Source organism: Lolium rigidum, chromosome 3 (assembly GCF_022539505.1).
Source record: "Lolium rigidum isolate FL_2022 chromosome 3, APGP_CSIRO_Lrig_0.1, whole genome shotgun sequence".
NCBI lineage: Eukaryota > Viridiplantae > Streptophyta > Magnoliopsida > Poales > Poaceae > Lolium > Lolium rigidum.
In genome coordinates this window covers 312,236,156-312,254,858 of record NC_061510.1, presented here as the reverse complement: position 1 = coordinate 312,254,858, position 18,703 = coordinate 312,236,156, and the positions used below count along the sequence as shown (strand labels likewise).

Below are 18,703 nucleotides of genomic sequence, written 5' to 3'. Positions count from 1 at the left end.
GAGCGATTCCGGACGCTCCGACGTCGCGCCGCTGCATCGGCCAGCTCCCCTCCGTCCGGAATGACGCGTGCAAGACGCGTGGGTAGGGGAGGTGGCCGATCCGGCGCCGGAAGGTCATCTCGGCGTCCGCCGGGTGCACGGGCGTCGCCGGAGCTCGCCAGGCGTAGGCGCTCCAACGGCGCGTGGAAGAGGGCCGGCCGGAAGTGGCCGGAGATGATGGCGTACCTCCAAGCGCGCGCGGAGGAGGCACCGGAAGGAGAAGTGGAGGCGCCCCCGCTGCCGCCGCGTGCAGCCCTCCTCTGCCGGCACTGCCCCCGCACGGCGACGACGACGACGCCGCTGCCGGGACGCCTCTAGCGTGCGGGAGCACCTCCGAGGTGGCGGTCGTCGAAGTGGCGGCGGTCGTCGTCGCCTAGGAAGACCCGGCGAGGAAAAACCCTCCGCCGGCTACATTAGCGCCCCGGACCCCCGGTGACAGTATAGTCACTCCGGGGACTAATTTTAGTTTCATTTAGGTCCCTAGTTCGTAATGTACGTGCAATATGCATGTATTTTGCCTAGTATTGTACAAATTATGAACGAATTTAGCTTCATCCGATGAAATCGAGTGCGATCGCAAAATTTGGTTTCCCGCGACGTTTGATTTCATCGAGTTCGGTTCACGTTTTCGGTTTTTGTTCTGCGCCATCGCTACATTCTGCAACCAAATTGTTTTTCGGGAGACTGAACTCGTTTTTTGGGTTCCGACAAATAGGGGTTGCTCTAAGCACAGAATTGGCTCTAGCTAGTGCCAAATGGTTCTGTTCCAGTCCATTCACCCTCGTTCTTGAACCAAACACACCCCAAAACGGCCGCCGCCGACGCTCCTCCAGAATACGGCCGCCGCCGCTACCGCTCCTTGCTCTACCCACCTCCCCTCCCACACTCTTCCCCGCCGCGCCCTCAGCAGCGACCTTGTCGCCCGGTGCGTGGGTTCGCGCCTCCTCAGCACGGACGCCGCCGTCGACTTCCTCACAGGATCCCCTCTCGTACGGCTCCTCAACCTCAACCTCCCCGCGACCGCTGCCCTCCATCGCGAGTCTTCCGCTGCCTCCACCCCTCAAATCCACCAAAGGTATCCCAGAACAGAGAAGGGAAGTAGAAGAAGAGGCGTTCTCTTTTCGGCAGGGCTATATCTTCCCGATGTTCCGGATCGCCTCCCGCTCGGTGAGGCCACAGCTCTTCGACTAATGATTCAGTTTTCCCCAATTTTCCGCTGCATTCTTGCATCCATTTCAAGCCAATTTCGACCGAATTACTCTGAAGTCTTCATGAACCAATGTGCTCGATGTCCTTTTTTTTATAGGGCCTGCTTGGTGGCAAGAGATGCTACAGCGCCGCCACCAAGGGCGGCCTCTCAATCAGTGGCGTAAGTGACATCATTGCGGTCGCCTCGGGGAAAGGCGGTGTCGGCAAGTCCACCACTGCAGGTTTGATTTGGTCTCTCTCCAAATTTATATAGGTGAAGAAACTTGTAACATATATCAGAATAGGCAGTAGAGGAAAAAAGAATCTTGAAATTCACATGGAAGTAGACATGATGCTAGACCTAATATATGCCCATTAACTATCATGAAATACAATTGATGCTGGTTAAGGTATTCAACGTTATGTTCTGTTTTAGAGGGGGATTGGGGCAGCTAGATGCCAATGATATAGGTGCATAATTTGTACTGTATTTAGTTTTCATGCATAATATCATAACCAAACTTATACTAAATCAAGACCAGCAACTTCTGATGCTCCGGATACTTTTTTTGTTGCAGTTAACATTGCTGTAGCTCTTGCGAAGGAGTTCAAGCTTAAAGTCGGTTTGCTAGATGCTGACATATATGGACCATCCATTCCTACAATGATGCATCTGGATGAAAAGCCTGAAGTAAGTGAAGGTATCACTATCAGCTCTACCTCTCTCACCATGTGCCATAAAGTACATGTAAATATGTTTCCGCCTTAAAAGTTCAATGCTACAATGACTAGCTGCATTTTGTTGTTTGTGGCTTACTAGGTTTCTATTTTCATGGTGCTTACCTTACTGCTAAATTTTCTAAGACCTTACCAGATACCTATTATTGTTTTCCTACAGTTTTCATGCATAATTTCATTTTGGAATCAGATTTGAATAAGTGCTAGTTTCAGCACAACTTTATTATACTAAAACATAATCCAAAACTGTATGTAGAAAGACACGAAGAGATGTCTCTGTTAGAAACTTTGCAATTTTTCATTGCCAATTGATATCTCTGTTCTTAATTCTGAATGAATCAAAACTCAGATGGCCTATGTCTGTTAAAATATGGAGAAGTACTTGGAACAATGTAATTATGTATTCAAAACTAGTTTCCATATTTCCCTTACTGAATGGTGCTTCAGTTCGCATGTAGATTTTGTTGCTACTTCATTTCTAAGTATGTAAGCATCAAATATTGTTCATATCAGTACTCAAAGTTCAACTGAAAGCTTGAATCATATTGCCCCTCTCGTCCTTTCCCCTTCAACCAAATCCATGTGACAAACTATACTTCAGACAGTCTCAAATTGCGACAGAAATGTTTTGTGTTTATGAGTTGAGTTGAATAGAACTATCCGGACTGTAATTCCGTACCAGTCAGCAAATACCAAAATAGTGTGTGAACTGTGATGCTTGGCGCCTTCGCCTTTTAGTTATCCCCACCTTGTCACTACTAATTTGTGTGGATTGTGACGTACCTACATTATCAGAATTTTACCTGCACTGCAAATTGTTTTGCCTGCTCCTTTGCTTATGTTTGCCACGTCTCTGTCGGTTACTGTAACTTCCTCTATCTGTAGACATGAAGATGATTCCAGTTGAGAACCATGGAGTGCGATGTATGTCCATCGGGTTTCTTGTAGAAAAAGATGCGCCAATCGTTTGGAGAGGTCCTATGGTTTGTTTTTGCACATGTTTCCATTAACTTCTCATTTCAGATGTCTGAACGACATTCCTGCCCAGTTATCATCCTTTATAAATATAAAAGTATCTGTAGAAAAATCATGAAAATGAACCACTGGAAACCATATTACTGCGCAAGTAAGCCATTGGAAATAGCAAGCATGCTTTAACTATTATTTGTGCCTAGTTTGAACTGCAAAGTTATTTGTTATAACCACCTGGAAATTTTTACAATGTATTTTATTTGAATCCATAACAGTAGCATGGTATGAGTTGATATGTGCTAGCTCAGAAATCAGAAATGCATCGATCATAACAGATCCTCTAACACCACACCGTTTTTGGTATCAGGTAATGAGTGCTCTTGAGAAGATGACAAGGGGAGTAGCCTGGGGTAATCTGGATATTCTTGTTGTTGATATGCCCCCAGGCACTGGTGACGCTCAACTATCAATGTCCCAAAGGCTTCGCTTATCTGGTATTTACAAGTCTGCTCTATGAAGATTCAACATCAACGTGAACATTTTTTTGAATATTTTTTTACATTTGGTTTCTGCAGGAGCTTTAATTGTCTCTACTCCTCAAGATATTGCTCTGATTGATGCCAGAAGAGGAGCAAACATGTTTCGTAAAGTTCAAGTTCCTGTATGTTCGATTTAACTTCTGTTTTGTGATTTCTGTACTTCTTTCTAGGTTTCTAACTGCTTGAGCCTTCAGAATTATATATCCTGTTACACCGCTCATTTCCCTGTTTATTTTTGTTAATATTATTGCCAAAAATCATCAGTGATTGTTGTCTCTTCACATGTCTATTCATGTGAGCCAATCACAGTAGGGATATTTCATTTGACAGGTGAAAAGTAATTAGCTTAAATCTGTAGCTTGTGCCATTACACAATATTTCATCGAGTCTTCCACTCTTCCCAGCACAACTCAGTTGTACATTTTGGCAGATTCTAGGATTAGTAGAGAACATGAGTTGCTTCAAGTGCCCAAAGTGTGATGAGAAGTCTTACATTTTTGGGAAAGGTGGAGCTCAGAGAACTGCGGAGGACATGGATATGAAATTTCTTGGTGAGGTGAGTAATATTCGTCAGAGTTTAATAGAATTTGCATGAACTTCTTATAGCTACTGTCTTGCATTTAGTTTTGAGTAAATAGCGTCGGAATGAACAACCTAACTTTTCAGTTTGGATGAATGTTAGGCATCGGTCCGTACATGTCTTTCATGGTTTTGTGTTACAAAGTTTCAGCAATGAGAGTTATTACAAATGATTTCACAGCATAACTTGCTGGTTGTCAATCTGTTTGGATTGATTTGCTCAAACAATATCGCTATTTGTAAGGCTGAAACTATATGGTGCCAATGGCTGAATAGTTTACTCTATGGTTCTTACCAGTACCATTTGCTATGTACTGTGGATGAGAATAGTTCTTTTATATGAATCATTTCGAGATATGCAAGAATTTACATGTTTATGCTGATAATGTGGCTTAATTTTTTGTGACGTAATAGTCTAGTCAGGTACTTCAATTTTAAGTTCCTTTTTCAGTTGTTTTGTAATTAGTAATTTTGCCCATCGCGGGGCATGTAGATTTTGGTTTAGATGTCATATATACTTGAAGGTTGAAGCACAACAAGGACATGGCTAATTGTGCAATATCTCAGAATGACCCTTTGTCTTGATCTGTTCATTGCTGATTTATCTTAAGGCAGATGGAGCTCTTTTTCGAACTTTTTTACCCCACCCAAATCTTATGTTTACTACTTGGCTATTTTAGTAGTGTTGTCGTGAGAATATGTTATATATAGCTTCATCTTACTGTTTCCGTTTTTGACCTTAATAGATACCTCTTGAAATCGACATCCGAACAGGCTCGGATGAAGGAAAACCAATTGTAATATCTTCGCCAAACTCTGCATCAGCTCAAGCTTACCTGGGTGTTGCTGAGAAGGTAACTCAGAGGCTCAAGGAGTTAGCCGAGGAGCGATTGATGGGCCCAGAAATTTCGCTTTGAGTATATGTTGGCCTATGTGTATCATCTCTTTTCGGTTTGTAGAATCAAACCATTTTGCTTTAGAAGAACAGCCATTCTGATGAGCCATGTCCTTGCGCAAACGTGTCATTAGCTCGACTGGGCATTCTGATAGCTACTTTTAAGCAGCTTTTAGTTTCTGTATTGACTGGGATATTGAATCAAGCAAGGCCGTCTGGTACTGGTTCTACTATGGTGTGGCTGCTAGCCATTGCTATTCCAGGACATCCTTTTTTAGTACTCCGTAGGTGGGTCGACCCCGCTGGTAGACGGCGAGATGGAAGAACTTTGTATTCATCTATTTACTTTTTGAACAGCGGAACATGTTATTCCAGACAATACTTTGTGATGTTTCGACTCGGTTTACCTCTCAATGGCTTCATTCGTTTGATTTTTACCAGTTCGCGTTTGCTGAAGTGTGTTGTGATGAGATTATTTTATAATCATCTGTACAGAAATAGCCACGAAAAATACAGCCCAATGTTTGTTTCCCAAAGGAAAAGAACAAGCAAAAAACGAGTGGTGCAAGTGATGGATTATGGTAATCCATCTAAATGCCAAATGTAACTTTACAAACACACCAGTAAAAATGTAAAAAAAAAAAGTAATTTATTGTGCAATGTTTGTCATTTAGATGCATTGCCTAGTATAACCTTATACTCACTTTGTCTATACAAGGATGTCGGAGATTTATCTAAACTAGTTAGATGGTCGTGATAGAGAAGATGGTGAAAATAAAATGGGCAAGGAGTCAAAGTGGGTCTGATCTATGCATAGGCGAGTTGGTGCAGTGTGGCAGAAGGCGTTTGGTGGCGATGGTTGTTGACTTGTAGATGTAGCCACTGCCACCTTGCCCGTCGACGTAGCATCGGCGTGTGACTCCTCTTCCTCTTCTTCGCGCTCAAGTTTCTCTCTGCTGCCAGTTCGAAAAAGAAAAGAAAGATATTGTTCCAGTTTATGTTAAACAAAATAACAGAAGAAACAGTAAGCTTTTAGAAAGCCAATATTGTAGCAAAGAATGAAATAACTTACCGAAAGCAGTAACTGTGTACCAAAAAACATCTGAATGTAGAAATCAGGGAAGGAAGCAGTACCATATAAACAACAATATATTGGGGAAAACATTGTTTGATATTATGCAAGAATATGCAGAGTAAAGAGTTGTTCACGTTGGAGTCAGAGCAGTGTTTATGTAACCAGTGTTTATGCAGAGTAAAGAATTGTTCATATGAGAGAACTTTTTGTACCTCCATTGTAACATTCAAAGTTCCCACAGTGAGATCCAACTGCGGATGAAGTTCACAAACACTCCTTAAAATCCAACAAAAAATCTACAATCAAGTCGATATGTATCAATCCTTCATATGATTCAGAGTGTAGCTTGGGAATCGATCGACCTAAACCGTGGCTGCCGTGTTATAAAAGCGACAAGTAGATAACGAAGAACAAAACAAGAACACACGCATGGGACACAAGATTTAACGTGGAAAACCCCTTCCAACACAGAAGGGGAAAAACCACGGGCGCCAGCCAGCAAACCTTCATTATATCGGGAGGTGTTTACAAACGCCGTGGGTTATCTTATATTCTGATAAACCCTAGCTGGCGGCTTACAAGATGTATATATAGGCGGTGCCAACGATCCATACCGTACCGCGGGGGGCTGCGGGCCGAAGCGTAGCGTAGTCAGAAGTTAGCCTTCCTTTAGTATATGAATTTGGATCACAATAAAACAAACTCCACCTTGAGACAAATTCCATCTTGTAGCATGAACTTCAACAATCTCCTGAACAACAAAGGAAAAACACTTGCTGGCGCCAACAGCCACTTGGGCTAAACAAGTTATACCAACCAAGCTCGAGCAAAGCTCAAACTTGGAAACAGGATCGGCTTTGTCATCATATCAGCCAGGATTATCATGAGTACTTATCTTGCATACCTTCAGTTTACCTTGAGCAACAATGTCGCGAACATAATGGTACTTGATATCAATGTGCTTTGTCCTCTCATGGAACATTTGATCTTTAGTAAGGTATATTGCACTTTGACTGTCAGAAAACAAGTTAATGCAAGAATCATCTCCACAAAGCTCAGCATACAAACCTTTCAACCAAATAGACTCTTTGCAAGTTTCATTAATTGCTATATATTCTGCTTCGGTCGTAGATTGGGCAACAACAGATTGTAACGTTGCCTTCCAACTCACAGCACATCCACCAACAAGTGAACACATAACCTCGTGAGGGATCTTCTCTTATCCAAATCGGCAAGCAAAATCTGAATCCACATAGCCTACGAGTCCCTCACCGGTCTTGCCAAACTTCAAGCAAGCTTTGGATGTGCCACGAAGGTACCTGAAAATCCACTGAACAACTTTCCAATGTTCTTTACCAGGATCAGCCAGGTATCGACTAACCAAACTCATAGCATATGATAAATCAGGACGAGAACAAACCATGGCATACATCAAGGAACCAACAGCACTTGAATATGGAACTCGAGACATGTACTCAATATCTTCATCAGTACTAAGACATTGCAATGCTGACAATTTGAAGTGAGAAGCAATTGGTGTACTAATAGACTTTGCATCATGCATATTAAAACGATGAAGAACTTTCTGAATGTAATTTTGCTGACTAAGAAATAACACACTAGATTTTACGTCCGTTGTAATTTCCATACCTAGTATTTTCTTAGCAGCACCAAGATTCTTCATCTCAAACTCACTACTTAACTGTGACTTTAAAGTAGTGATCTCTTTCTTGCTCTTGGCAGCAATCAACATATCATCAACATATAACAGCAAGTATATTGGTGATCCATTAACAAACTTGATATAAACACAACTATCATACTTAGATCTCTTAAACTCATGTGCAAGCATAAACGAATCAAACCTTTTGTACAACTGTCTTGGAGACTGTTTCAGACCATAAAGGGACCTCTTCAATTTGCAAACAAGATCCTCCTTACCAGGCACAACAAAACCTTCAGGTTGGTCCATGTATATCTCCTCCTCAAGCTCTCCATGCAGAAAAACAGTCTTCACATCTAACTGCTCAAGCTCAAGATCATGCATAGCCACAATACCAAAGAATGCACGAATGGAACTATGCTTCACAACCGGAGAGAATACATCATTATAGTCAATACCTGGAATTTGGCTGAAACCTTTTTCTACTAACCTTTCCTTAAACCTTGGAGGCTCATTAGGAGACAAACCTTTCTTTCTTTTAAATATCCACTTACAGCGGACAGCCTTCTTTTGTTTAGGCAAGGGCACAACATCCCATGTGCCATTCTTGTCAAGCGATTGCATCTCCTCTTGCATAGCAGAAATCCACTTCACGCGGTCAATGGATGCAACGGCCTCGATATATGTAGCAGGTTCGAGTATCATGCTCCACCTGTTCAGCACAACTCAAAGCATGATGAACAAGATTACATTCTTCAATTAAACGAGGACGTGGACCTTTGTTACGCCTCGGTCTATCGAGCAGCAATGGAACTATTTGTTTGCTGCAAAACAGGTGGTGAGTGCTCGAACAACAGTGTTATCATTTTCAGCAACATCATTTTCTTTCTCCTCCGCGTGCTCCACCTGCACGCTAATCCTATGTTGTTCATCATCAGAATTATCAGAAAAATCAACAGCATCAGTAACATCTGTAGATGAACTCTTATAAAACATGACAGCCTCATTAAAGACTACATTCCTGCTATGCAACACTTTCTTAGTTTCAGGATTCCATAACTTGTATGCCTTAACTCCCGAATCATAACCAAGAAACACACACTTAACAGCCCTAGGCTCTAGCTTTCCATTATCAACATGAGCATAAGCAGTGCAACCGAAAACTCTCAACTGTGAATAATCAGCAGGTGAACCAGACCATACCTCAATAGGAGTTTTCTTATCAAGTGGAATACAAGGTGACATGTTTATCAAGTAACAAGCAATGGAGGCCGCTTCAGCCCGTAAACGTCTATGCATACCAGCATTGGACAACATGCAGCGAGCCTTGGAGATGATGGTTCTGTTCATCCTCTCCGCCACACCATTCTGCTGAGGAGTATATGGGATGGTGTGGTGCCTAACAATGCCTTCGTCGCTGCAATAATCATTGAAAACAGTAGAACAAAACTCCATGCCATTGTCAGTACGAAGAAATTTAACAAATTACTTGAGTGCTACCTTTAAAAATTCTATTCTTTGTCTTTGCAATAAATAGCTCATGGGAAAATAGCCTTAAAAACTATTGTGGTGAAGAATATGTAGCTTATGTATCTTATTTCTTATAAGTTGCTTGTTGAGCGGTAACCATGTTTCTGGGGACGCCACCAACTATTACACATTTTTTGATTATCATGTGAGTTGCTATGCATGTTCGTCTTGTCTGAAGTAAGGGTGATTTATCATGATAAATGGTTTGAGTATGCATATTGTTAGAGAAGAGCATTAGGCCGCTAACTAAAGCCATGAATCATGGTGGAAGTTTCAGTTTGGACATCAATCCTCAATCTCTTATGAGAATATTATCTGTTGTTGAATGCTTATGCATTAAAGAGGAGTCCATTACCTGTTGTCTATGTTGTCCCGGTATGGATGTCTAAGTTGAGATCTATCAAAAACGAGAAATCAAATGTGATCTATCTCCTTGGGCCTTTGTACAGGCGACATAGAGGTACCCCTTTGTGACACTTGGTTGAAACATATGTTATGCAATGATAATCCATGTAAATCCAAGCTAATTAGGACAAGGTGCGAGCACTATTGGTAATTATGCATGAGGCTTGCAACTTATAGGATGTCTTATACATAATACAAATGATTTATTACTACCGTTGACAAAATTGTTTCTATGTTTTCAAAATGAAAAGCTCTAGCACAAAAATAGTAATCCATGCTTCCCTCTGCGAAGGGCCATTCTTTTACTTTATGTTAAGTCAGTTTACCTATTTCTTTCTATCTTAGAAGCAAACACTTGTGTCAACTGTGTGCATTGATTCCTACATACTTGCTTATTTGCATTCATCATATTACTTTGTGTTGACAATTATCCATGAGATAAACATGTTGAAGTTGAAAGCAACTGCTGAAACTTATATCTTCCTTTGTGTTGCTTCAAAGCTTTCTACTAAGAATCTATTGCTTTATGAGTTAACTCTCATGCAAGTCTTATTGATGCTTGTCTTGAAAGTACTATTCATGAAAAGTTTTTGCTATATGATTCAGTTGTTTATTCATTGTCTTTACCATTGCTTAAATCACTGCATTCATCTCATATGCTTTACAATAGTATTGATCAAGATTATGATAGCATGTCACTTCAGAAATTATCCTTGTTATCGTTTACCTACTCGAGGGCGAGTAGGAACTAAGCTTGGGGATGCTTGATACGTCTCAAACGTATCTATAATTTCTTATGTTCCATACTACTTTTATGATGATACTCACATGTTTTATACACACTTTATGTCATTATTATGCATTTTCCGGCACTAACCTATTGACGAGATGCCGAAGAGCCAGTTGTTGTTTTCTGCAGTTTTTGGTTTCAGAAATCCTACAAAAGAAATATTCTCGGAATTGGACGAAATCAACGCCCATGGTCTTATTTTTCCAAGGAGCTTCCAGAAGACCGAAAGGGATACGAAGTGGGGCGACGAGGCGCCGCCACCATAGGGCCGCGCGGCCAGAGGGGGGCCCGCGCCGCCCTATGGTGTGGGCCCCTCGTCAGCCCTCCGACTCTGCCCTTCCGCCTACTTATAGCCTTCGTCGCGAAAACCCCTCTACCGAGAGCCACGATACGGAAAACCTTCCAGAGACGCCGCCGCCACCAATCCCATCTCGGGGGATTCAGGAGATCGCCTCCGGCACCCTGCCGGAGAGGGGAATCATCTCCCGAAGGACTCTTCATCACCATGATCGCCTCCGGATTTGATGTGTGAGTAGTTCACCCCTGGACTATGGGTCCATAGCAGTAGCTAGATGGTTGTCTTCTCCTCATTGTGCTATCATGTTAGATCTTGTGAGCTGCCTATCATGATCAAGATCATCTATTTGTAATGCTACATGTTGTGTTTGTTGGGATCCGATGAATATGGAATACTATGTCAAGTTTATTATCGATCTATCATATATGTGTTATTTATGTTCTTGCATGCTCTCCGTTGCTAGTAGAGGCTCTGGCCAAGTTGATACTTGTAAGTCCAAGAGGGAGTATTTATGCTCGATAGTGGATTCATGCCTCCATTGAATCTGGGACAGTGATGAGAAAGTTCTAAGGTTGTGGATGTGTTGTTGCCACTAGGGATAAAACATCAATGCTTTGTCTAAGGATATTTGTGTTGATTACATTACGCACCATACTTAATGCAATTGTCTCGTTGTTTGCAACTTAATACTGGAAGGGGTTCGGACGATAACTCGAAGGTGGACTTTTTAGGCATAGATGCATGCTTGGATAGCGGTCTATGTACTTTGTCGTAATGCCCTGATTAAATCTCATAGTAGTCATCGTGATATGTATGTGCATTGTTATGCCCTCTCTATTTGTCAATTGCTCAACTGTAATTCGTTCACCCAACATGCTATTTATCTTATCGGAGAGACACCACTAGTGAACTGTGGACCCCGGTCCATTCTTTTACATCTGAAATACAATCTACTGCAATACTTGTTCTTTACTGTTCTTCGCAAACAAACATCATCTTCCACACTATACATTTAATCCTTTGTTTACAGCAAGCCGGTGAGATTGACAACCTCACTTTTACGTTGGGGCAAAGTACTTTGATTGTGTTGTGCAGGTTCCACGTTGGCGCCGGAATCCCTGGTGTTGCGCCGCACTACACTCCGCCACCAACAACCTTCACGTGTTCCTTGACTCCTACTGGTTCGATAACCTTGGTTTCTTACTGAGGGAAAACTTGCTGCTGTACGCATCACACCTTCCTCTTGGGGTTCCCAACGGACGTGTGCTTCACGCGTATCATGCTCCACAACGCTCGCCGCCCACCCACCTCACGCCACCACGGCCTTGAAGGCACCATCGCCGTCTCACCATGACAAATGAACCGGGGTCATCACGAACAAGACGGGCCATCCGGGAGCGAGAGGTAGCACGTCAGCAGCCACATCGGAGGGAACCGCCACCTACGAACACCGACCGGACACATCGACTAGATCACAATGGGCCCACCTGGCCCGGCCGAGCCCGAGCAGGCTCGTGAAGTTCCGATCTCCGCACTGCAGCATACGCGACGCCGGTATCGCCACCCCTCCCTCTGGCCGCCCCTCCGTCCGCCACGAGGAGCACCGCTGGGCAGGGAGCCGGCCCGCCCGGACCTAGATGGAGCCCAAAGGGCCCAGATCTGGGCCAGGCAGGCGCCGCCCCGAGCCACCGCGTCGTCCCGCGGCCAAGGAGCCACGCCTCCGCCACGTTGCCACCCGCCGCCGCGCCGCCTAGGAGGAAGCGCCGCCGCCGGAACCCCGCCGACCTGGGAGCACTGCCGCCTGCCTGCCAGGCCCGCCTGGAGAGGAATCGCGCCGGGTAAAGAAAGGGCCACCGCCGCCGGCACCGCCCGGGCTTTGCCCGGCGGCGGCGACGGGGAGGACGGGGGAACGGGGTGGAGGAAGGCTAGGGTTTGGCGTCCTAGAGTCGCCCGCGGGGGAGCGACTCGAGGACGAAGCGGTCGCCCGCGGGGTTTGGCGTCCTAGAGTCGCCCGCGTTAAAAATTTAACTGAGGTCAGCCGATGTACCAATCATCTCACCACCTCTAGCCATTTAATATAATAGAGATTCAGAAATATCTAAACACAAAAGAGCTAGTACAAATTAGTACTTCATTTTTTTTTGGATCGGATGGAGCAGAACTTTTAGAAATTTTTGATAAGGGCATTTGCGGTGGCCCGATGTAAATGGATGCAAATTGACCCTTGCGTTTTTTTTTTTGACATGGAACTCTATATTCCATTAAACTGTAGGCATAGCAAACTCGCTAGCCACCAAGCCCATTACATCACTGGGAACAGAATCTGGCCAGAGATGGCCTTCACCATAAACACCCGAAACTCCTAACGCCGCTATCGCATGCGCCACCTTATTACAATCACGTTTAGAAAAAACAAAGGAGCTAGCAACAAAGTTTAGTCTAGCTAGCATTCTTGCATCACGCACCAACACACCTATTGGCGATCTATCATAATCGGCTTTGTTCAAAGCATCCACCAGCACCTTGCAATCTGACTCCACAATGACCCGGGTCATTCCCCAGCTCGATGCCGCTTCCAGCGCCTGGATACATGCCACCACTTCAGTATGGACAGCACTCTGAGGGAACTCGATTCTGCCAGCTCCAGCTCCAACCACTCTACCCAAATTATCTCTGATGACGAAACCCCATCCCCCTCGTTTTGGGTTTTCCGAGAAAGCTCCATCGACATTGATTTTTAAAAGGTCAAGATCTGCCGGCGGAGACCATCTTCCTTCTACATCGGGCAGCCTGGCTTTTGCTCCCTTTTGTGCATAGAATTCAACGAATTCCATCGCCCATCGTCTCACCTGGAAGACAACTTCGTCCACCGTCTTCTCTCCATCCTTGGCATTCTTCTTGTTTCTCGCCGTCCACCATTGCCAAAGCAGCGCAATAACCCGCAGTCTCCTCTCCACCTCCATACCAAAGATGGTCATCATCATATCCTGTACATTAGGGCATTGGCATAACTGCAGCCTCACCTCCTCCAGCTCAAGTTGCCGCCAAACTTTCTTCACCTGGGTGCAGTGTAGGAAGATGTGGCCCCCATCCTCGTCTAACCTGCTACACATGGGGCATCTGGTGTCCACCTCCATCCCTCTCCGTTTAAAGTTTAGTTTCCAAGGAAGATTGTTGTGTGCCAGCCTCCAAAGAAAGTGTTTCGTCTTTGGAGCACACTCCTGCTTCCATAGAAGCTTCCAATTGAACTCCTTCTCCCCCTTCACAGTGCCCGATCCCCCTGATCCATCCACCGGCTGGCTTTTCTGTGCTGCAAGCATCTTGTACGCCGATCGGACGGAGAAGACCCCATCTGAATTCATGAACCAGGCTGGGAAATCTTCAAAGTCACTCCGAAGGGGCGTGCATAGAATAACAACCACATCCTCCTCACGGAATATGTCAGCAATCAATGGTATATCCCATTGTCCGGTGACAGGGTTTATCAGCTCGGAAACTGTTGTGAGAATGTTGTTTCCTCTCGGGGTAATGGGTCTTCTCGATCCCTCCCTATTTAACCACTGATCATGCCATATATTTATCTCTGTACCATCTCCCACTCTCCATATCATGCCCATTTTAATTACCTCGATTCCCTTCATGATGCTGCGCCATGTATAGGACATGTTCCGTACCCTTGCAGCCTCTAGCACTGAGCTATTTGGGAAGTACTTTGCCTGTAATACTCTGGCACAAAGTGACTGTGGGTCCGTCAGTAGCCTCCACGCCTGTCGAGCCAACATTGCGAGGTTGAACAAGTGCAAGTCCCTAAAGCCCAGGCCCCCATCCTTCTTTGGCTGCGCCATTTTCTTCCAACTAATCCAGTGTATCTTTCTCTCATCCTTCTGTTGTGACCACCAGAAGCGGTTCACCATTGCACTCATCTCATCACATAGACTTTTGGTAATATCGAAGCACGACATGGCGAATGTGGGAATGGCCTGTGCACACGCCTTGATCAGCACGTCCTTCGCTGCCCTTGACATCAGCCGTTCATCCCATCCTTGAATCTTCCCCCACATTTTACCTTTCAGATATGCAAAAGCTCCCTTCTTTGATCTGCCGACATACACTGGTAGACCCAAGTATTTCTCGTTCCTCGCCTCCGTATCAATCTGCAAAGCCTCCATAACCTTCCTTTTCTCCCTTCTTGGTGTGTTAGGACTGAACATTGCTGCCGACTTAGAAAAGTTGACAGTCTGCCCCGAGCAATCTTCATACAGAGCTAATATATTCCGCAAATGGGTTGAATTCTCTTCAGCCACTTTCAAAAGAATCAACGAGTCATCCGCGAACAGAAGGTGATTAAAACTCGGGGCATTTGCACACACCCTCACACCCTCCAATCTTCCATCCACTTCCGCCTTATTTAGGAGGCAAGAAAACGCCTCACCACATATTAGGAACAGATACGGGGACAACGGATCCCCCTGTCGTAGACCTCTCTGTGGCACCACTGTATCGGAGTAAGAGTTGTTCACCTTGATTCTGTAACTAACTGATGACACACAGCTCATAATTCTCTGTATCCAAACTTCATTAAAACCCATCCTCCGCATCATATCCTCCAGAAAGTGCCACTCCACCCGATCATATGCTTTGCTCATATCTAATTTAATAGCCGCAAAACCCTGTGCTCCAGTTCTCTTGTTCTGCATAAAATGTGTGCACTCATAAGCCAACAGGATGTTGTCAGTAATGAGTCTACCCGGCACAAAGGCGCTCTGGTTTGGTGCAATGATTTCTGGGAGGAGCATCTTGAGTCTATTAGCTAGCACTTTGGAGATCAATTTGTACACCACGTTACATAGGCTAATGGGCCGAAGATCCTTCATGCTCATAGGATTTGGAACCTTCGGGATCAGCACCACACACGTCTCATTCCACCCCTCAGGTAAGATGCCATCATTCAAAAAGTGCAGCACTTCCATAGTGATCTCCTTACCGACTATGTCCCAATATTTCTTGTAAAACAGGGCCGGCATGCCATCTAACCCCGGGGCCTTTAGGTCCCCTATACTCTCCAGAGCATTCCTGACTTCCTCCTCCGTATACACCGCCATAAGGGTTTCATTCATCGCCGGTGTCACACATGGATCAATGTGATCCAATAGCTCTGCCGTTCTAGTACCTGCAGTAGAGGAAAAAAGGTTGATGAAATAGTTAGTAGCCACCTCCTTCATTTCCTCCTCTTCTTCCACCACAACTCCATCCTCCCTTCTTAGCGCCTTAATCCTATTTTTCCTCTTCCTTCCATTCGCCACAGAGTGAAAGAACTTGGTGTTTCTGTCACCTTCCTTCATCCATGTCACATGTGCTCTTTGTTTCCAGTATATCTCCCTCTGGTCCTCCAACCTGCTAAGTTTAAAACGAAGAAGCTCTTCCTTCCGCACTTGTCTGGTAGAGATAGGCTCCTTCCTCCACTTCTCTAGCTCCTTCTTTAGGTGTGATATTCTTTTATCCAAATCTCCCAGCACTTCCCTACTCCAATGTACTAGATCGCCCAAGACCGCCTGCAACCCCCCCTTCACCGATTTCCCCTCCAAACCCACCGCATGCTCCCAATTCTGCTTGATCCTCTCCACACACTCCTCTTCCTCCACCCATCTCGCTTCAAACCGGGGTATGACCGTCCCTCCTTTCTCCCTTCTACCGCGAGCACCTCCCGCCAGATCGATAATAATCGGCCTATGATCTGAATGTCTTGGTTCAGCATTGGTGACTGTGTATAGGGGAAACCGATTCCGCCAAGCTGGGCACGCTACCGCACGATCGAGCCTTTCGCGGATGTAGTTTGCTTCATCATGACTGTTGTTTCTCCAGGTGAATGCATCTCCCTTGAATCCTAGATCAGACAGCTCGCGCGTTATTCGCTACATAAAAGTTGGGTATGCCACCAGCCTAGCTGCACGATGCAAACTAACCGAGTTATTCGCCGAGTCTGCACCTGTTTCTCTTGGGCCCGTATAGCAGCGACCTTCCTCGCTTTCTGCGCGCAAGTGCAGGCGGCGTCACACCGGCAGTATGCACCGCGTTAATGGTACTGGCTCTCCTTCCGTGCGCTAGTGCTGGCGAAGGCGGCGCCCCAGAAATTCAAGACGAGGGCTCGCTTGTGTCCTTTTTAAAGTGACAAGGCCCTGGCCATTTCCCCCGCATCTAGTGCCCACGCCATTGCCAATTCTACCCAAAGCTTCCTCCGGATCTCAATCACACCGAACACATGTGCAAGGGGTGGTCGTTCCGCAGGCCGAAACACGACCATGAGGCCGGCTCGTCTTGTGGCGGAAAGAAGAAGGAGCGTGTCAATCGACGTGTTAGCTGTTCGAGGAGAACATGACGACGCCATGCGGGGTGTGAGCCTGTCCTTCGGTTGGCTTCTCAAATCCCGTCGCGTGTCGGTGCCTCCGGTGCCGTGCCAGGGCCACGAGCGTCATGGCAAGGTGTGGCACCGCCAGTTCCACTCCGACAACTGGCACGTTCAGAGCTTGGGAGTTTGACCCGCGTCGCTGAGCGGGTTATCTCGGCGACATGGACTTCTTCAACCACGAGCTTGGAGTCGGCCTGACCGACGAGGAGGAGGACGGAGACCAGGAAGACACCCTCTTCGTCAACGGCGCTGCTCCAGACGTGGCGGTGAACCCGGAGATCCAGCCATCAGACCTCACGGAGGACGATGCCTTCAAGCTGGCAGCCACCCGGAGGAGCACGGTCAAGGAACAACCTCGTCGTCCAGCTGCGTGAGTCCGCCCTGGCTCTGGTGCGCATGTGCCTCCTCCGGTCATGCCAACACGCGAGCTCCATTGCCTCTGCACGCGTGTACACCGCCACCTCCTCCTCCCGTGCCAATGACTCCGCCGCCGACCCAACATGGCACTCTCTACCGGCCATATCCGTGGTCGTCATCAAGGACGACGACCGTCGAGGCGTGCGAGCAGGATAGGGTTTCATTTGTAGTCCTTTTTATTTGGCACTATGTAAATTACTTTCTGTTAAAGAAATGTCAACAAGTTATTTTGCGTCGGGCCGCTAGAGCCACCCGGTTTCGACACAAACGGTCAATCCGTGCCATAGCAACCAATTTGATGTCCACGATCGAACCCAAACACACGACACTTTTGGTATCCGTTTTGCCTCGGACCAAAGTAATGCAAAATAGTTAAGGGAAATGTTTGTATATTTAATCCTACAAATCAAACAACTGTAGAGAAAAAGCTATACATATTAAACTACTATTTCAAAATAATGTGAATCTTGATCAAAGACTATACATCAAACCCAGTATCGCAAAAACCTAGTAGTATTTTTGATACCCCTTCGCTCGTGAGAGTCCTCAGGAGATTAGGGTTCCTCTGCCTCTTCTCGGCGGCGCCTCCGATCTGGCCTTCTTTGTTGCCTTCGGGCCATGGAGGTATGGCGGATTGCGGCTCTCGTTGACGGGAGGGCTTTGTTTTCCAGTTTTGAGGGCTTCGTTTTCCGTCTTTAGGGGCTTTTGTTTGTAGGGGCGGCGCTCGGGTGGTGATGGTGGCTCGGGTGGTGATGGTGGCGCCTCGTGCAATAATATTTCCTCGGCTTCAACCCCATTTCGATGGCGACGACGAGAAGCTTGTGGGTATGGTGTGGTCTTCGAGGATTTTGTCTAGCTATGGGGATCTTCTGATCGTCAAGGAGCTTCATCGGCAATTCATTCTACTTCTTTGTCTCTGGAACGGATGTGGTCTTTTCGACCCGTTCGGCGACTTTCCGTCTGCAACCAACAATGTCAGACCAACTCAGGAAGAAGCGGCAGCACACCGTCGATATGGTCTAGAGGTTGAAGATGAAGGGCTTCTCAGGGATCTCGTTGTAATTTTCGTTTTTCTTGATGCTGGTGTCGTATTCGGAACAAAAAAAATCAAACCCAGTATCACTTTTGCATGAGCATTATTAGTGGAAGAAAAAAAGACTGGGAATCGT

The 18,703-nt window shown here is 45.7% G+C and overlaps 1 protein-coding gene across 1 annotated transcript; it reads left to right on the top strand.

The window, feature by feature from the left end:
• Positions 1-952: 952 nt before the first annotated feature.
• Positions 953-5,339, top strand: LOC124699875 (iron-sulfur protein NUBPL-like). The gene is made up of 8 exons (XM_047232103.1): positions 953-1,206; positions 1,346-1,469; positions 1,806-1,928; positions 2,851-2,948; positions 3,305-3,431; positions 3,513-3,598; positions 3,907-4,032; positions 4,802-5,339. The coding sequence occupies exons 1-8, from the start codon at positions 1,183-1,185 to the stop codon at positions 4,970-4,972; spliced, it is 879 nt and encodes a 292-aa protein (XP_047088059.1). The 5' UTR covers positions 953-1,182; the 3' UTR covers positions 4,973-5,339.
• Positions 5,340-18,703: the final 13,364 nt, after the last annotated feature.